Source organism: Danio aesculapii, chromosome 5, assembly GCF_903798145.1.
Source record: "Danio aesculapii chromosome 5, fDanAes4.1, whole genome shotgun sequence".
NCBI lineage: Eukaryota > Metazoa > Chordata > Actinopteri > Cypriniformes > Danionidae > Danio > Danio aesculapii.
In genome coordinates this window covers 31,072,091-31,090,139 of record NC_079439.1, presented here as the reverse complement: position 1 = coordinate 31,090,139, position 18,049 = coordinate 31,072,091, and the positions used below count along the sequence as shown (strand labels likewise).

Here is an 18,049-nt window from a genome sequence, read left to right as displayed (position 1 = left end):
TTGTTTTTTCCTCAATAGATTTCAAATGAATTCTCACACTGTCAGAGGTTTTCCTAGTTTTTACTGTTTAAATATAACATTAGATTTTACTTTACTTATAGCCTATCGTAAATACAGCTCTTAAAGTTCTCTATTTGTTTACTTTATCAAGTAAAGTATGTGTTCTCATACATATACAAACAAGAAGGTCTAAGAGTATTCTTTGTACTAGGCATGGGACGATAACGGTTTTCAAGGTACACCACGATTTGGAAAAGTCAAGGTTTTAACACCGTCAACATTTTCTGCAATACTGTTCCTAAGGTATGTGTATGATTTTTTATTTACTTTTTTTTATTTTATTTTTTTTGCTTTTTAGGACAACAGTATCTCCGGCAGAAAAGATATACAAAGATGCTGTTATAAATTGTAAAAAAAAATCTGTTATTGAAATAAATGAAGACAGCAGAAGTCAATGATTCATTTTCATTATTCAGTCTTTAAATGTTTCTCAAAAGAAAATATATTGTGTTCAACATTGAGGTTTTTTTTTTGTTTTTACCCAGACATTGAAAAAGAACAGATTTTAGAGCAGTAATCACAATACAGTCAAACCATGATCATTTTATCCAAGGTTATCATACCATCAGAATATCATACTGGCTTTGTACTTTTTTTTAAATTCATGAATGAAAATATACAACCACAATCAAAAGATCAATAAAAGAGATATAAGAGAGGAAAAATACAAGTTACATTAACTGCTGAGAGTAAAACTACTAACAAACAAAGAAAGGGGAAGTAAATTACAATTGTACAAAAGCGTATGAAATAAATAAAGAGCATTGCAAGAAAGCTATCTAAAAGTTTTTCATATAGAACCAAAAATCTGACACATTTTTTGTTGTTACATAGGGAAAGATGTGAGCATTGAGTAAACTTAAGTCAGAAAATGTCAAAAAGTAGGTAATAAATAACTTATTTTAAACTAAAAGATTGTGCAAAGGTAGAAGGGGTGTTTAAATAATAACGTACAAGTCGAACCAAAACTTCTAAACAAATTCACACGTACAAAATAAATGTATTAAAGTTTCATTATTCTTACCAGAAAATGTACAATTACTCGGATCATCAACATTTTGAAAATAAATGAGTTAACCAGATATATTGTATGCAATATTTAAAAAAAAACGCTTTGTACTCTGTGAATAAAACAACTCATCTATACAGTATGAAAACACCTCTTGTGCTCTCTCGCCTTTGGAACGAGTCTCTGCATCAAGGCTGCCCTCTGTCGTAGTGGAAGGCGACTACGACCAATTAACACGTAAGAGCTGTACTTTTATATTTATTGTTTTTAATCTCTAAAATGAAGTATACTCACGACTACAACTACAAATATTTAAAGAATACATTTCAAATGAACTATTATTCTTCTATCGATCTCCGTGCTTGTTGCAGAAGCGTCCCATCTCCATGGCAACGCCAAGCAAGCAAAAGGAAGGATTGCCTCGCGGCCTGTAAATCGTCGAAACTGCTCAAAACTAATCGTGTTTTAGTGCTTTTGAACTTAACACCGCAAGATTTGTTAGTCATAAAAGCGTCGGTGAGCCGAGTTTTTCAAGGTGTCATCTACAGGTTAAAATTATTAAAAAAACGAACATGAAAAATGTCATATACGAAATATTTCGTTTATATGTAATGATTTTTTCTTTATTTTGATAAATAACATTATCGTTTTTTCTATGTATAATATTGTTTTATTATAGCAGTCAAGGAATCAGAGATGGAAAGTCCTCGTATTGGTGTGGTGAGAGACTCGATGATCCATCGTCCTCTATTGATTAAGGTCAGGACTAATATTTATTTATGGATATGTCTTGTTATGTAAGCGCTGACTTAAAACCTATTTCTCTGCAGCATGTACTTTATGATTGTTTATTCTTAATTATACACAACACACTCATAATTACTATTAAGACAAGACACTGCATGCAATTAGACCAACAACAACAAAAAATACTAATAGTTATCATCATACTTTCCCAGGAGTTGACTGTTTGTATTTATACATTTCTGTATTTACTTTCCTAAATTGACATTATTAATTAAATATACACTAACTGCACAGATGCTGCTGACTCAGTCCAGGAGAAAACAGGCTTTGATATGTATTTTAAGTGAAATCTACAGTCTCAACTTGATAAAAATCAAGTGATAAAAATTCAGAATAATGGGAACAGTTTAGACACTGTAATTTCTAAAAAAGTGTAACCTTTTGTTTGTTTGTTCAGTGCTAAGATCCAAAAAGTTAATGGAACTTAAATGTTTCATTTAAATGAATTAGATTTTTTTAAATGCACATACTGTCATGGATAGAGCACAATACAGAGACATCAGTGAGCAAATGGAGGCCTAAGCTGATTCTGCTTGACTACTGTAGACTGAAATGAAAAGCCAAAACTGACAGGTGCATAAAAACAGTTTTTGCCAATTTGACCACTGTCTCGCCTTAATTTAAACATTACTGGTGTGCTATAGTGGAATTTTAACATTTACCTTATTGCTTGGAAACATACAAAAACAAAAACAGCACCACAACTAGAATAATCACTAGATGGCAGAGTTAGTCTCTGAATAAATCTCACCATGACAGTCATGCTTGTGTGATCTTTCTCAACACTGACTGCTATTACGATAATAAGTAAACCAAGTGAAAAAAAGGATACTCATCCAGAATGTGCAATTCACAGACATTTAGTATATTTATAGTTAAATGTTTAAAGAAAAGGGTCATCCAAACTGACCCCAATTTACTCACCCACAAGTTTATTTCTAAATACAACTTTGCATTGTTTAATGTTGAAAGTGAGATATTCAGTATACATTTAACAAATCCTGTTCAGTTAAAAAAATTATGAGTCAGCTTTAAGAAAGTTCAGTGAAACCTGTTTAGTGCAAAATGTAAAATTAAGATGCAATTAAAGAATTTAAGTTTCCTTAACAAAGTTTCCTTAAGTTTAAGTGTCAAGGACAATTTACTAATCTAAAAGACGTAATTGAAAGCTTTTTTTGATATTAAAGTTTTTACAGAATTATATCTGCCAACAAAGAAGATTTTATGTTTAACAGCTCTCAGTGCTGACGTTTGACGAATGATATTTATAAGATGCCAGCCCCCCCCCCCCCCCCCCCCTTACGCCTTCTCCTCTAGTTAACCCTCTTTGTGAGACCAAGCGCAAGTCTTGAATCTCTAACTAAGTACATCCAGCGTATCTTTCATCTAATTCTGCTTCATTTCAACTTCATCAACTCTTCCAGTGGAGCAGAAGGAGAATGAAATGAACCCGCACAATCCTCAATGTTTCTCCTTTTCCTGTGCTCCCATGGCCTTTCTCTCTTTTCACACTCATCCAATCATCCTGTCCATCCCTGGTGGGATAAGACGCCTCCGTCAGACCTTTGCTTGCTCTCGCCCCTCCTTTCTTTCTAATGTTCTCTAGGGTTATTTGATATGCCCCTTTTGACTGATGCAGAAAATAGGATTACTGTATTTAAATGACTATGATAATGAACTGCGTGCATGTTCCCATAGTCCCACGAGATCAAGGATTTCTCATTCTTTTTCATTGTGAGCAGTCATAGCTACAGGTTTTGGCAATGCGCTGGAACAATGACAGAGTCATCTGTGAGGATTTAAGCTTTTGTTCTTGTGGCGTTGCCTGATGTTGCTCTATTTCTTCCCTCTCGTGCTTCTAGTTGTGAGAGCTGTAGGTTCGAGCGTTCACCCTCAATCAGCAGAGGCTCTCTTTTGCTTGCATGCTGTGTAAAGGAAGAGCCACGAAAGGCTCATGTTCATTAAGAAATAGGCCAACTGCAGCAAGTCCCATGTGCAGAGAGCATCTCTCGTCGGCCTGCACAGTAGTTCATCATCGCAGGAGTTTTCTCTGCTTATGCAGGCCTGATGTATGGCTGTCCCGTGGGGAAAAGGGACATATATCTTAGTAATGTGCTAATGGGGCTCAAAGTGAAAAGGAGATGAATTAGTCTGCATTTACATTTATAAATCAAAGTTCAAAATTGGCATCTGTTTCAATAAAGAATATTTAATGTTCATGGAATATTTTTATTGATTCTTCTGATTACTGAAATTGTCCAGACAATTGAAATGTTTACTGAAAAATACTTAGGAGATAGGAGAAACCTGAATGTTTATTCTTATGTATGTGAACATTTATTTTAAAAGGGTTAGATCACTCCAAAATAAAAATCTTGCCATCATTTACTGATCCTCATGTCGTCTCATCCCCATGCCATGTTTGTTCATCATCTAAACACAAATGAAGATATTTTTAATCAAATCTGAGCGATTTCTTCCCTCCATTGAAAGTCTGTTCACCCAAATGCTTGAAACTGTTTGTAAAAGATTAAAAATAAATCTGTGTGAATTAAAGGGATAGTTCACCAAAATTTGATCACCGTTTACTCTCCCTCGTGTAGTTCCAAGAATGTATTTATTTACATAGAGTTTTTGTAACCACCAAACACAAAAGAAGATATTTAGAAAAATGTTGAATACTGATCCATAGAAAAAAATACAATGGAAGTCAATGGCTATTGGCTGGGTCAGCTGGCATTTTCGTGTGGAGTTTGCATGTTTTTCCAGTTCTCCGGTTTCCCCAGTCCAAAGACATGCGGCATAATTGAATTAAATAAACTAAATTGGCAGTAGTGTATGAGTATGTGCATATGAGAGTGTACGGGTGTTTCCTAGCACTGGGTTGCAGCTGGAATGGTGGTTCATTCCGCTGTGGCAACCCCAGATAAATAAAGGGACTAAGCCGAAGTAAAATGAATTAATAAAAAAGTAGAGGGTGAGTAAATGATGACAGAACTTTCATTTTTGGGTGAACTATCCCTTTAATTCAAGTCCCCTGAAAAGACATGATCACTTTATATGACGGACAAATATAATATTGAAATAAACACTGATCAGAGAACATGAGTAGAAGCTCAATCAAATGAGAACAAACCTAATTGGCTTTTGTAGAAGCATAAAGCTCTGGTGTGACATAAAAACAACCTCATTGGTTCTTACACATCAAGCAGGCATGTTTAAGCTTCAAAATCTTCATAAATCTAATCATTAATCATAAAGCAAACTCCTCAACCCTTATTGATTTTTTTATTTCTATGTCAGAGTTTTAAGCGAACAAACTTTCAATTTAGTAGGAAGTCTCTCAGATTAAAAATATCTTTTTTTTTTCTTCCGATGAAGAACATATTTCTAATGGGTCTGTAATAATCTGTGAATGAGTAAACAGTTACAATATGTTCATTTAGGAATTAGAACATTTTCTGTTTTTGTGACCAAAAAGTTGATAGTGAGGAAAGGCCTCTCCTCTCTTTTCCTCTACTCTTGTTAATTCCTTTTTGATGAGGCATGGCCAATAAATCCTGTTTTCATGCCTGTATTCCCTGATGACCAGTAAATTAGAGATCAGGGGAGCAGATTTGGGGCTTTTGTTGTTCTCTGGTGTCTGAGAGAGCCCTGCTGTGCAGCAGGCTGGTTGGGCCCCATTCACAGTCCCCTTTTCCCACTCATTACCATTCACTTCATTCAGCCTATGTAGCTAATGTTAGACACACGGCAATCTGCACTTCATTCTTAAGCAAATCTGTACTGTAGCTGATATTCGCCTGCAGCGCAAATTTATTATGCATATGTGGTCTGGCCTAAAGCATTTTTTTTGCCTGAATTAAACTTCGGTATATAAAAAAAAATAAATGCAGTTTGAAAGCTTAGGGCGCTTTAAAATGCATTGCTTGAGTGTGGAATTTGATAAAAAAAATCAGTTGCCTACTGGCTTTAATTGGCCTCTGGAATGTATTTGAATTGCAAAAGAACTGGCCCAGACCTTGACCTTCACCCACCTTTCACAGGCATCTTCAGTTTGGCCCATATTTACAGCCCTCAGTAACATCGCTGCAAAGGTGCTTTAGCTTCCACATGGTCACTGTTGCAACACCGGGCCTTATTATTAATGGGATCCAGCTGGGACCGCTGTAGATACATGCAAAGAGAGACAGATACATAACCATGAACCTAATACATAACTGTAAACTGCTTGCATAATAGACAAATGTAAATGAGATATGTAAAGAGACCTTTGGCATATGTAGTCTGTCATAACAAGGGCCGCATGCATTCATTTATGGACTAAGAGAATGGAAAGCATATATCATTCTTGTCCGCAGTTGTAGTGCTAACTATTGGTGGAGTCTCTGAGGCCACTGTCAGCTGGGACAAATGAGAACAAGGAATAATATAAGTTAGTCTATATGTTTTTAGTATGTTTTCAACAATGATTGCTTAAATATAGTTGGCAGTTTTACAAAACAAAATTGATTCTCTTATAACTTATTTGAATCATATGAAAGCTCAAAGTAAATCTGCTTAACTGATTTTAAAATAATAATAATGAAATAATAATAAGGCAAGACAAGTCTATTTATATACTGTAGCACATTTCATACACAATGGTAATTTAAAGAGCTTTACATAAACAGGAATAAAAGAGACAATTAAAAGAAAATAAAAACAACAAAGAATAAAAATGATTAAAACCAATGAAAACATGTTAAAAAGGTTTTAAAAGCATGAAAAAGAAAATAAAGATATAATAGTGGGATCTGTCGGACGTAACACTGCTCATTCAGTAAAGGCACAGCTAAACAGATGTGTTTTCAGTCTTGATTTGAATTTACCTAATGTTGGAGCACATCTAATCATTTCTGGAAGCTGATTCCACCAGCAGGGGGTGCAGTAGGTGAAGGCAGATTCACCCTGCTTTGACTAAACTCTTGGAATTTCTAATTTATTTGATCCTAAAGATCTGAGTGATCTGTTAGGTTTGTATTCAGTGAGCAAATCTGTAATGTATTGAGGTCCTAGGCCATTTAGTGATTTATAGACTAGTAATAATACTTTAAAATCTATTGTGAATGTAACTGGGGGCGAGTGTAAAGACCTGAGGACAGCTGGGATGTGCTCTGATTTTCTGGTTCTGGTCAGAATCCTGGCAGCAGCGTTGTGGATGAGCTGCAACTGTCTGACTGTCTTTTTGGGAAGGCCAGTGAGGAGTACATTACAGTAATCCACCCTACTGGTGGACTGGAGGACTAGTTTTTCTAAGTCCTCACTGGAGACAAAGCATCTAATTCTTTCAAGGTTTTTGAGATGATAGTATGCTGATTTACTTACTGCTTTGGCATGACCACTGAAACTCATATATGATTCCAGAATAACATCAAGATCCTTGATCTTATTTTTTGATGTTTGACCCCTAGAGCCAAGGTACATATTCACCTTGAGAACATCATCTCTGGTCTCATAATAATAATAATAATAATAATAACAACAACAACAACAACACTAAATTATACATCTTATTTCATTTTAAATATTTTTGTCTTATTATAAAGGACAGTTTTATGACCCTAATATTTGTTACTTTAATCCCTCTCAGCCAAAAAAAATCTAAACTAAACAAAAACATAATTGTCTTTCAGAACATTAAAGTTCCACAAGGAAGGTTTCATACACATAATGCTAAAATAATACACAATTTATGCTTATGAATGTTAGTATATACACTTTTACAATTTATATGCTTTGATATACTCACCGGCCACTTTATTAGGTACACCTTACTAGTACCAGCTTGGACCCCCTTTTGCCTTCAGAACTGCGTTAATCCTTCGTGGCATAGATTCAACAAGGTACTGGAAAAATTCCTCAGAGATTTGTCCATATTGACATGATAGCATCACGCAGACGCTGCAGATTTGTCGGCTGCACATCCATGATGCTAATCTCCCTTTCCACCACATCCCAAAGGTGCTCTACTGGATTGAAATCTGGTGATCGTGGAGGCCATTTGAGTACAGAGAACTCATTGTCATGTTCAAGAAACCAGTCTGAGATGATTTACGCTTTATGACATGGCATGTTATCCTGCTGGAAGTAGCCATCAGAAGATGGGTATACTGTGGTTATAAAGGGATGGAAGTGGTCAGCAACAATACTTAGGTAGGCTGTGGCGTTGACACCATGCTCAATTGGTACTAAAGGGCCCAAGGTGTGCCAAGAAAATATCTCCCACACCATTACACCACCACCACCAGCCTGAACTGTTGATACAACGCAGGATGGAGCCATGCTTTCATGTTATTGATGCCAAATTCTGACCCTTTTCTTTCCTGTTCTTAGCTGACAGGAATGGCACCCAGTGTAGTCTTCTGCTCCTGTAGTGGTTATTTGAGTTACTGTTGCCTTTCTATCAGCTCAAACCAGTCTGGCCATTCTCCTCTGACCTCTGGCATCCACAAGGCATTTGTGCCCACAGAACTGCCGCTCACTGAATATATTCTCTTTTTCGGACCATTCTTTGTAAACCCTAGAGATGGTTGTGCGTGAAAATCCCAGTAGATCAGCAGTTTCTGAAATACTCAGACCAGTCCGTATGTCACCAACAACCATGCCATGTTCAAAGTCACTTTAATCAACTTTAATCCACTGATGCTTAGTTTGAACTGCAGCCGATCGTCTTGACCATGTCTACATGCCTTATTGGGTTGCTGCCATGTGATTGGCTGATTAGAAATTTGCATTAACGAGCAGTTGGACAGGTGTATCTAATAAATTGGCTGGTGAGTGTATATTTTATGTCACCTTTACCTTATTCGATCTAATACAGTAAAAACATTTCTAGAAACAGAATCAGGAGTGCTCTTGTTTGCTATGATTGAAAGAATTTCATCTTTTTACTAAGAGCCTTGCACTTTTTTTTCCTAACATTTGACTTTAAAATATGTTTCCTTTACATTATATGCAAGCCTTTGTCCTACTTTGCCTGGTTAAATTTGTTTTAACTAATTTAATCAAAGTAAGCCTTATCAATAACTCCTTTGACGCTTTATCCAGTTTTAAAAACAATCTAGAAAATAAAACATGCTCAATCATTCATATCATTATAGTGAGTTTTCTATCATATATTTTAAAATGTAGTTTATTCACGTGATACCAATGCTAAATCTTTAAAAGCTAAAGGTCATGCTAGAAACATTCATTGTGCAGCGTGCTGCATATTTTTGCTATAACTGATACTTTATTTTGGGCGACGCAGTGGCTCAGTAGGTAGTGCTGTCGCCTCACAGCAAGAAGGTCGCTTGTTCGAGCCTCGGCTGGGTCAGTTGGCGTTTCTGTGTGGAGTTTGCATGTTCTCTCTGCGTTCGCGTGGGTTTCCTCCAGGTGCTGCGGTTTCCCCCACAGTCCAAAAACATGCGGTACAGGTGAATTGGGTAGGCTAAATTGTCCGTAGTGTATGAGTGTGAATGAGTGTGTATGGGTGTTTCCCAGAGATGGGTTGCAGCTGGAAGGGCATCCGCTGCATAAAACATGTGCTGGATAAGTTGGCGGTTCATTCCAATGTGGCGACCCCAGATTAATAAAGGGACTAAGCCAAAAAGAAAATGAATGAATGAATGATACTTTATTTTAGGATTATTTAATGAGAGATTTAATAGAAAATTGTTGAAATCTCTGAATCAGTTACAATTTACTGTATTTGTTAATAAATTAATAAATAAGAATAAAAAAGTATTGTTATAAACCAAGAATTCCATTTTCATTTCATGTACATACACAAATTTAGCCCAGGTTAAAGGCAGCTTGAACTCGTGCGTAAGTCCAATTACTGTCTTTCCCATTCACATGCTTGGTTAAAATGCAGTTTGTGATCCAAGCTGTGGACTATTTTTATTAAACACACCCACACACACATACTTCAGCATACATACATCTAAAACGGCAGGATAACACTCATCTGTATTGAAGAAGGGTAGCAGAAGCTTGCCCAGACACATGCTCCCAATTAGCTGGCCCTCTTTATGGAAATGCCTCATCAATTATACCCAAAGCTTCAGGATTTGCCACACATAAAGAGAGTTAGCATCTTAATAACCAGCCAGACTATAGAGGAGATGAGATGAATGTGCGTTGATGTTTGCGTTGCACATATGCGCGCATTGACATTCTGGGCCTGATATTAATTTGGAGTTCACGGATTTAGCTAGAGAAGAGAAAAGCTGTGATCTGATGTGAAAGTTAGGCTTATGATTCCTCTTTCTCTAGTTTGGCAATTTCGACCCAGTTCTTATTAATAAATGTTTGTTTTTTTGGAGCTGGCTTAGACATTTGCCAAATTGTCAACAAATTCTCAACGCGGAAAATTATTAGATTATAGACCTTCTCGGTGTCTTTAGAACAGAATATGAATTCTCTTTCTGTGAATTGTAACGGATCACGCTGCGACAAAGATACTGATTCTTTCCTTCAACTTTTACGTTCTCTCCGCCATTCGTTCTCTCTATTTAGCTTAGTTGAGATGAAGAGATTAATCATAAGCCAGTGTGCCTGCTGTCCTGTAATCAGGCACCAGATGGCGCTGAACCGAGCTGGAGGACTGCGATAATAATTAGTGGAGACAGTTCGGCACGCATTACCGCCGTTATCCTCTAATCATCATCATGGCCACTTTTATTTGTAAGTCTGACGGAGGAACTCGTGGCGAAGCTGTCTGTCAGCTCTGAAAAGATGAGTTGATCATGCCTGGCTCATAATTCTCCATGCCGCTGCCTGACAAGATTAAACCAGTTCCACAGGGAAACCTAGTAGGTCTTGGACAGGAGGTGCGGAGCAGTTTCATCCAGAAGCTTCTTCTCTGAAATGTGTGCAAATCTAGCTGTCGGGAATGATGTCTGGGTGAGATTTGGGCGAGAAAAAAAACAAATACCACATGGTATTCGCTTAGAAAGACAACATCTGAGAAAGAGAAACTTGTGCAAGTGTTCAAACAGAAGTGGTGACCGGACTGAACAGTGCAGCGATAGACTCTCAGGGTCAGCGCTAGAAGCTAATCTCGGCAGCTCAGGGCAAATCCTAAAAGCACACACGAGCAAGAGAGGCACAAAAGGACGGTGAAATTAAAGCACGGGGGTCTGAATGGCTCTCCTTAGCAAGAGATGATTATGTGCTCTTTTAGCCTGTGCGAATAATCTGCTCCTGCTGACCCTGCTGTAGCCTCTCCTGAAGCGGCACTATTCTCATGCCGGCCTCTGCTTCATTCAGCGGGTCCGTGCCTGGTTAATGAAAACACAATATAGAGACAGATCACCAGTAAATGACAATTTAAAAGGAGCTTTTGCTTAACATAATCCTTCGCCCGACTTGCCTTTTCTGTTGTCCCCTTCTCTTTCAGCTCTTTCATTACGAATGAAAGGCCCAATAATGTTTTGAGGGGTCTGATTAGCCGTTTTACGCCAGCGGTTAACACGTTCCTTCAGGCGTCTCTAAGTGATCTCCTCAAAACAATCTGCAGATTAAAATTGCGAAGGGGATTAAAGAGCTGGCCGAGAAGCCTGGTGGCACTTACTCAAAAGCTTGGCGCTTTGATATGTTTCAGAAGATATGTTAACTAGAGGTTGGGTGTCTGCAAGTTAGAAAGGCCAAGGAAGATTTAGGTTATCTCAATTTGGCCGTACTTAGGCATTCGCCTTGAAAAACAGCAGCGCTTGGCAGTGCCATTCGCATTTCCGAGGGCTTTACTTGCCCGGCCTGATTGGTGGGGGGCCAGTGACAAATATCTTTCAAATCCATTTTTCAATGTAGACTATTCAAAGCCCCGAATAATGAAGGATTGAGGGTTTTTAACCAAGAATTAAGTCTTTAGAACACGGCAAACACAACAGCGATCTCCAGAGATGATGACAGACTCACCACGCCGAGTCTTTTCTCCTTCCAAAAAATCACATACGGCAGCGTGAGGAGAAGCGCCGACATGAATGTAACTCTGTGAGTGACACATGAGCACACCTCCCTCATGTTCCATCACAGATCAAAGATACGTGCTTGTGGAGCGCTCAGGCACCATATTCCACAGATCACTTTTGATACATCCGGTTGTCACCTTTGCCGTGGTTTGATTCTCAATTTTACGCCATTTTCCAAGCTAAGCTGCTCTTAAAACAAGGCTTTGAGCTGTTTAGCAGAGAAAAATAGTGGGCTTTTCTTTTGCCCCCATGAGAGATCTTCTCTGAGTTGATGATGATGATGGGGGTAAATACACACACACACACACACACATTCATACAAGGATAGGATAAGTGTTGCCTTTTTCAACGCTTCAGCTGTCAATCATCTTACAGTTATGACTCTGGAGACGTATATCATACTCTGCATGAACTAACTGGACTACATAGTGCTAGTGAGTCCTGACTGAAGAAATCAGCCTACAAGATCACTCGCATCAACGTTCAATGGGAATTCGATTCTTATTGAGCTGCCAGATACTGCAGTCATTTGGATGTCTTTTGTGGCATGTTTTATGCTAATAAGCTTGTGCATAATTATGATTTTATTATTAGATACAATCAGATACTTTGGTGTGTTCCAATTTGAAGGTGCGGGTCGAAAACTGCCTGTCAATCAAGAAATCAGCTGCCACTCCAGAGGTCCATAAAACTTTGACTTTGTGATGCACGCTTTGTCTCGCGGCGTTAAATGCTTCGCTTTAACAGCACCTTTATTGTGGTGATGTAATTGAGACTGATTGACAGTTTGATTGACAGTTTAGAGGCTCACAGAAAAAAAAACAGATTGACTGTTGGCTGTCAGAAAACATACACAAAAACTGCCTCTGGCATAGATTCGAAAATGGAATTATTAAAATGTATTTAAAAATTAACTAACTAATTAATGTACATTTAGTACGAGTTTATGGGGGAGGCATAGTGGCACAGTGGGTAGCGCTGTTGCCTCACAGCAAGAAGGTTGCTGGTTCGAGCCCCGGCTAGGTCAGTTGGCATTTCTTTGTGGAGTTTGCATGTTCTCCTTGTGTTCGCGTGGTTTCCCCCACAAGTCATGTGCTATAGGTGAACTGGGTAAGCTAAACTGTCCGTAGTGTATGTCCTGGTCCTCCAGGTTGGGGGTTAGGATTTATTATATCTTACGACCCACCTTGTAAAATATAGCCAACGACTAAATGTCAACTTAAGCTCTGGGAGTACTTATAAGTAAGTATAAGTTTAGATATTTATTACATATCTAATTTGCTCTTGATGAAATCTCCAGTACATTTACAAATAAATAAATGAAAGATAAGGAAGTTAAGTAACATACAACTGGACTACAAAAGTAAAACAAAATGTATGTACACAATAGTTCTCATAAAAAAGGAATGTCCATATTTTGAGGTATGAAATAATTAAATACTTGTAAATATTGTTAGGTATTGCATAGCTTTTATTTTTTCTAGATTGCACTGGACGATAACTTGTGGGGATTTTAACTGTTCATAGATGGCCTCAAGGAAAAGCTTTTTTTATTAATTAACTTTATATTTTAAATTAAATGAGGTTCCTATTTCTGTAATCGACTGCAGCAGGTTCAAAAAGTCAACAACTAATTTTCTCCAAAGGGAAATTCATTTTTAACAATAACTGGTTAACCTTTGAAGACAGACTATGAGTTCTGAGGGATTTGATTGATTGTAAATGATTTGTGGAACTCATCTGTTCACATTAATTCTACTTTTGAGTTTAATAACAGAATTTCTGCAGAAAAAACTACATTTACATAATGTTGTACATAACATTCACCATCAGCAAAGTGCTCACAATGAAATCAGCCTCTCAAAATACTTAAATATTTGTATACATGCAGATTCTTGAAATGTTTTTACAAAAAAACACTTTAAAAAAAAAGACTTATTTTTGGCCTTTTTCAGATAGGACAGTAGTCAGACAGGAAGCGAAGTGGGAGAGACAGAGAGGGGGTAGGGTCGGGAAATGTCCATGAGCCGGGATTTGAACTCGGGATGCCCTGAAGTGCTACAGCACCATATGTCGGCACTCTAACCACTAGGCTATCGCACCAACAGGACTAATACTTTTAAATGAACAGTTTTAATATTATATTCGCCACAGCCATATCATCCTGCAGCCCAAAACCTGTTACTCACTGAAGCTGCCTGAATGGAAGACCACATGGGAAAACTAGATTGCTGTTGGAAGTGGTGTTAGTGAGGCCAGCAAGGGGCACTCAATCTGCGGTCTGTGTGAGTTCTGATGCCTTAGTAAAGTAAAGCGGACACTGTATTGTCAGTGAGTGCTGTCTTTCGGATGAGACGTTAAACCGAGGTCTTGACTCTCTGTGGTAATTAAAAATCCAGTGGTTTGAGGTGTAGAATAGAGGTGTAACCCTGGTGTCCTGGACAAATTCCCTCCATCAGCCCTTACCGACCATGGCCTCCCAATCATCCCCATCCACCAAATTGGCTCTATCACTGCCTCTCCACTCCATCTATAGCTGGTGTGTGGTGAGTGCACTGACGCTGTTGTATCATCCAAGTGGATGCTGCACACTGGTGCTGGTGTGGAAAGACCCCCTTCATGATTGTGAAGCACTTTGGGTGTATGGCCATACACAATAAATGTCCTATATAAATACGCATTACATTTTGAACATTGCTTATTTTTTTTATTATTTCATTTTAATTTCCTTTCTAGGATCGTTGTAGATTATTAATTCTAGTCATTAAAGTACACAGTTTTGTGTCTTTTTGTCCGATATTCGAACATTTCTGTGATTAAAAAAATATTTGTTAGGCTTCAGTTCTCCTTGGTGAATTGATTGGTTTGGTTCGTGGTTTATAATGCTTTAACAAATACTTTACTTTTAAATCTCTATAGAAAGATTGAATGGGAAAATACTTCCAGAATCGAATTCTGCTGAAAAAATGACTTCATAGCTGTACACTGTGAAAATGAGTAGCTGAATCAAGTTAAATTAATTAAACTTTACAAGCCATTTAACGTCCATTACAGTAAACTGACTTATATACACAACAAACCTATTTAAAAAAAGCTTACTTCAGTAAGTAAAAGTACTCAAATCTGTGTGGAATATACGATGTTTATTTTGCTAGCGCACATTGTTATAATTCTTTAGGTAAACAATAAATCCGTGCATGTTAATCCACAAAAAAAAGTCTTTGTTTTGGTAATAATTTTACTTTTTTGGTAACTATTTGCTTCTGTGATTAGAGTGGCAGTCCTTCTCCTTTAACATCATTTTGATCATTTTAGTCACAACATTCTTAACCATGCCCTTTCGTACCATAAGTTTGCTGTGAGCAAATAACGTGTAAAAGGAAGCCCTGCCCACTATCCAATATTCTGTTTAAGTTTGAGGTAAATCAACATACTGGAATTAAAGTGTCAGCAACGTCCTGTTCACACAGACTGTAGCCCCTTTTATACATATAGACTTTTCCGGAAAATTACAGGCAATTTTTTTGGAAAAGGATCATGTGTGAACGGACCCTTTTTAAAAATACCAGTAAATTCGTTTTGCCAATTTTCCGGAAAGAGAAGTTGTAACATTACTGGTAATTTGCCAGAATGCTGCTCTGTGTGAATGCAGAAGGAAAATTGCTGGAAAGAGCACGTTCACGTTTAGAACACGCTGACATGAGACGTCTACTCCAGCCAATCAGAACATTGAGACGCATTCATATCTGTGCTGATTATGAAAATAAAAGCCTTTGAATATTTTTACAGACACATTTAGCTGCTAGATGTCAGTCAGATAACGTTTCTATGTTCCTTCTTAATGCCAACTGTGTAAAAAATATTGATAAAAGGCTTATGATAAACCGCTGTTTTTTTACCTTCAGGCTCTGCTTCAGTTGCTTAATGTATGTGCACGTGAAGGAGTGCTCCAGTGAGCAATAGCACACACACATATTATGTACATCTCGAGATATGAAAGTGTCCCCCCATATGCTTTCATAGAAGTTTTATCGAACAATACTTACCCATCCACAGAATTTGTAATGTAGTCAAATATGTAAACATTTAGCTGCGGTTCACACTTCATCCTTTGGATGTCTCTGGGACAAAAGCTGCTGCATGAATGCTAAAGCTTTAAATAAAAGTGAAACCATCAACAAAAGCTTGACCCTTTCTATGTTTACAAATATAAGCGCAGCCGTTTAGAGGTCATTTCTGTTTAATGATGTTAGGATTTACCGGTATTTTAAAATGGATGTGCACTTTTTAAAATGTACGTCGTTCCGGAAATTTTCCGGATATTTACTGGTATCACTGTGGGAAAGGGGCTTATAAACAAATGTAAATTTAATTAAATTTAATTAAATTAAATTTAAAAAAAGTGCTGTTCACACTGGCACACATCCATTTCAAAATACAGTTAATTTTGACATCATTAATAAGAAATGAGCTTTTATTCTTATTCACTTTTAATTAAAACTTTAGCAATTCTGTAGCTGATTTTGTCCAAGAGACGGACCAAATAACTACAGGAAAAAAATCTCTACCCTCTGAAGGCAGAAGCGCTAATCACAGCTAAAACAGCTTTGTTTCCACATCTGACTACTTTGATTACCAATACTGAATGATATGAAGGAACACTTTCACATGTCGAGAAGTACATTTGAGTGTGTGGTGCAGCTTTTTCATGTTTTTTAAAATGAAAGTCTACCAATGTTGTAGGCTATTCAAATCTGACTCACTGGAGTTCTCCTTCACATGGACGCAGGTCACGCAACTGACTGCGGAGTGTGCAGGTAAACGTGAACTCGTTCTTTCTGCCAATTTTCCTTGTGTGGTTCACACAGAGCAGCATTCCGAAAAATTACTGGTAATGTTACATTTTTTCTTTCCGGAAAATTGCTGGTAATTTGCTGGAAAAGTCTGTATGTGTGAAAGGGGCTATTGATCATATCTTATTTACAGAGTGCATTCATCTCAGTACTATGTGTTTCCTATATAGCCAACTCTTGGAAAGGCAAAGTCGAGGGGACTGTCCTATCCAGGACCTGAGTTTGTTTTCGGGACAGCAACCACAGTACAGGATGGAGGAGTACAAGAAGGTAAGTGTCAAAACAACTATGTTAAAGTGACACAAGAGCACGACTAGATTTGCCTTAAAAACTTGGCTATACATCGAAAGCATCATTACCAGATCATTATAAATCTCAGTCTCCCCTCAAACTCAAAGCCTTTTGTTTATGAGACACCACACCCACTCCCCATCAAGCCCTGTCACAAGATGATGTCACAGTGTGTTTTCTTCAGTAAGTGTCCCCTCAGGCGCTCTGTCAGTGCGCTCCTGTTAGCATGCTAAACTGCGCCTGGCTTCGGCACCGGCTCCTGTCTCACTCTTTAATTATGCTTTTCCAAAACGGACGACAGGCTGTGACTGCAAGTGTCAAGCCCTTATACAGTCCCATGAACTCTGGATGCAGTTGTAGGCCGAGTTTACCCTGTCATGCTTATCTAAGCTTAGTCATCCCAAATCCTAATGGAAGTATTATTGCAGAAAACTGATCTCTGCTCAGTTTTTGAACATGTCAACAAGAGCCTCGCCGAAAGCCTGTGCCTACTGCTATTTAACGCTGCCAGTCAACAAAGCCATTAAAAGCTGTTGCCTCTGCCCTGAACGGCTTGCTGATCCGTCTATGGCTGTATCGGAAAGTTGGAATACTGCTAATATTTCTGGAGAAGGAAGCAGTAGATTCGTCAATTATTTTTAAAACGTCAATATCAATTTGAGCAATTTACAGGCGCTTTTTTTATACACTACCCATATAAAGTGGTGGCACGGTGGCTCAGTGGTTAGCACTGTCGCCTCACAGCAAGAAGTTCGCTGGTTCAACTCCCGGCTGGGACAGTTGGCGTTTCTGTGTGAAGTGTGCATGTTCTCCCCGTGTTCGCGTGGGTTTCCTCTAGGTGTTCCGGTTTCCCCCATAGTCCAAAGACATGTGCTATAGGCGAATTGAATAAGCTATATTGGCCGTAGTGTATGAGTGTGTATGGGTGTTTCACAGTACTAGATAGCAGCTAAAAGGGCATCTGCTGCTTAAAACATATGCTGGATAAGTTGGTGGTTCATCCCGCTGTGGCGACCCCTGATTAATAAAGGGAT

The 18,049-nt window shown here is 38.0% G+C and overlaps 1 protein-coding gene across 1 annotated transcript in view; it reads left to right on the top strand.

Annotated features, from left to right (window-relative positions):
- The first annotated feature begins 1,236 nt into the window (after positions 1-1,236).
- The window catches only part of cfap77 (cilia and flagella associated protein 77), a 41,757-nt gene continuing 24,944 nt past the window's right edge, over positions 1,237-18,049 (top strand). The window contains exons 1-3 of the mRNA XM_056456930.1: positions 1,237-1,306; positions 1,752-1,828; positions 16,895-16,994. Coding sequence (XP_056312905.1) covers positions 1,766-1,828; positions 16,895-16,994 — 163 coding nt within the window. The 5' untranslated portion in view covers positions 1,237-1,306; positions 1,752-1,765. The remainder of the gene's footprint in view (positions 1,307-1,751; positions 1,829-16,894; positions 16,995-18,049) is intronic.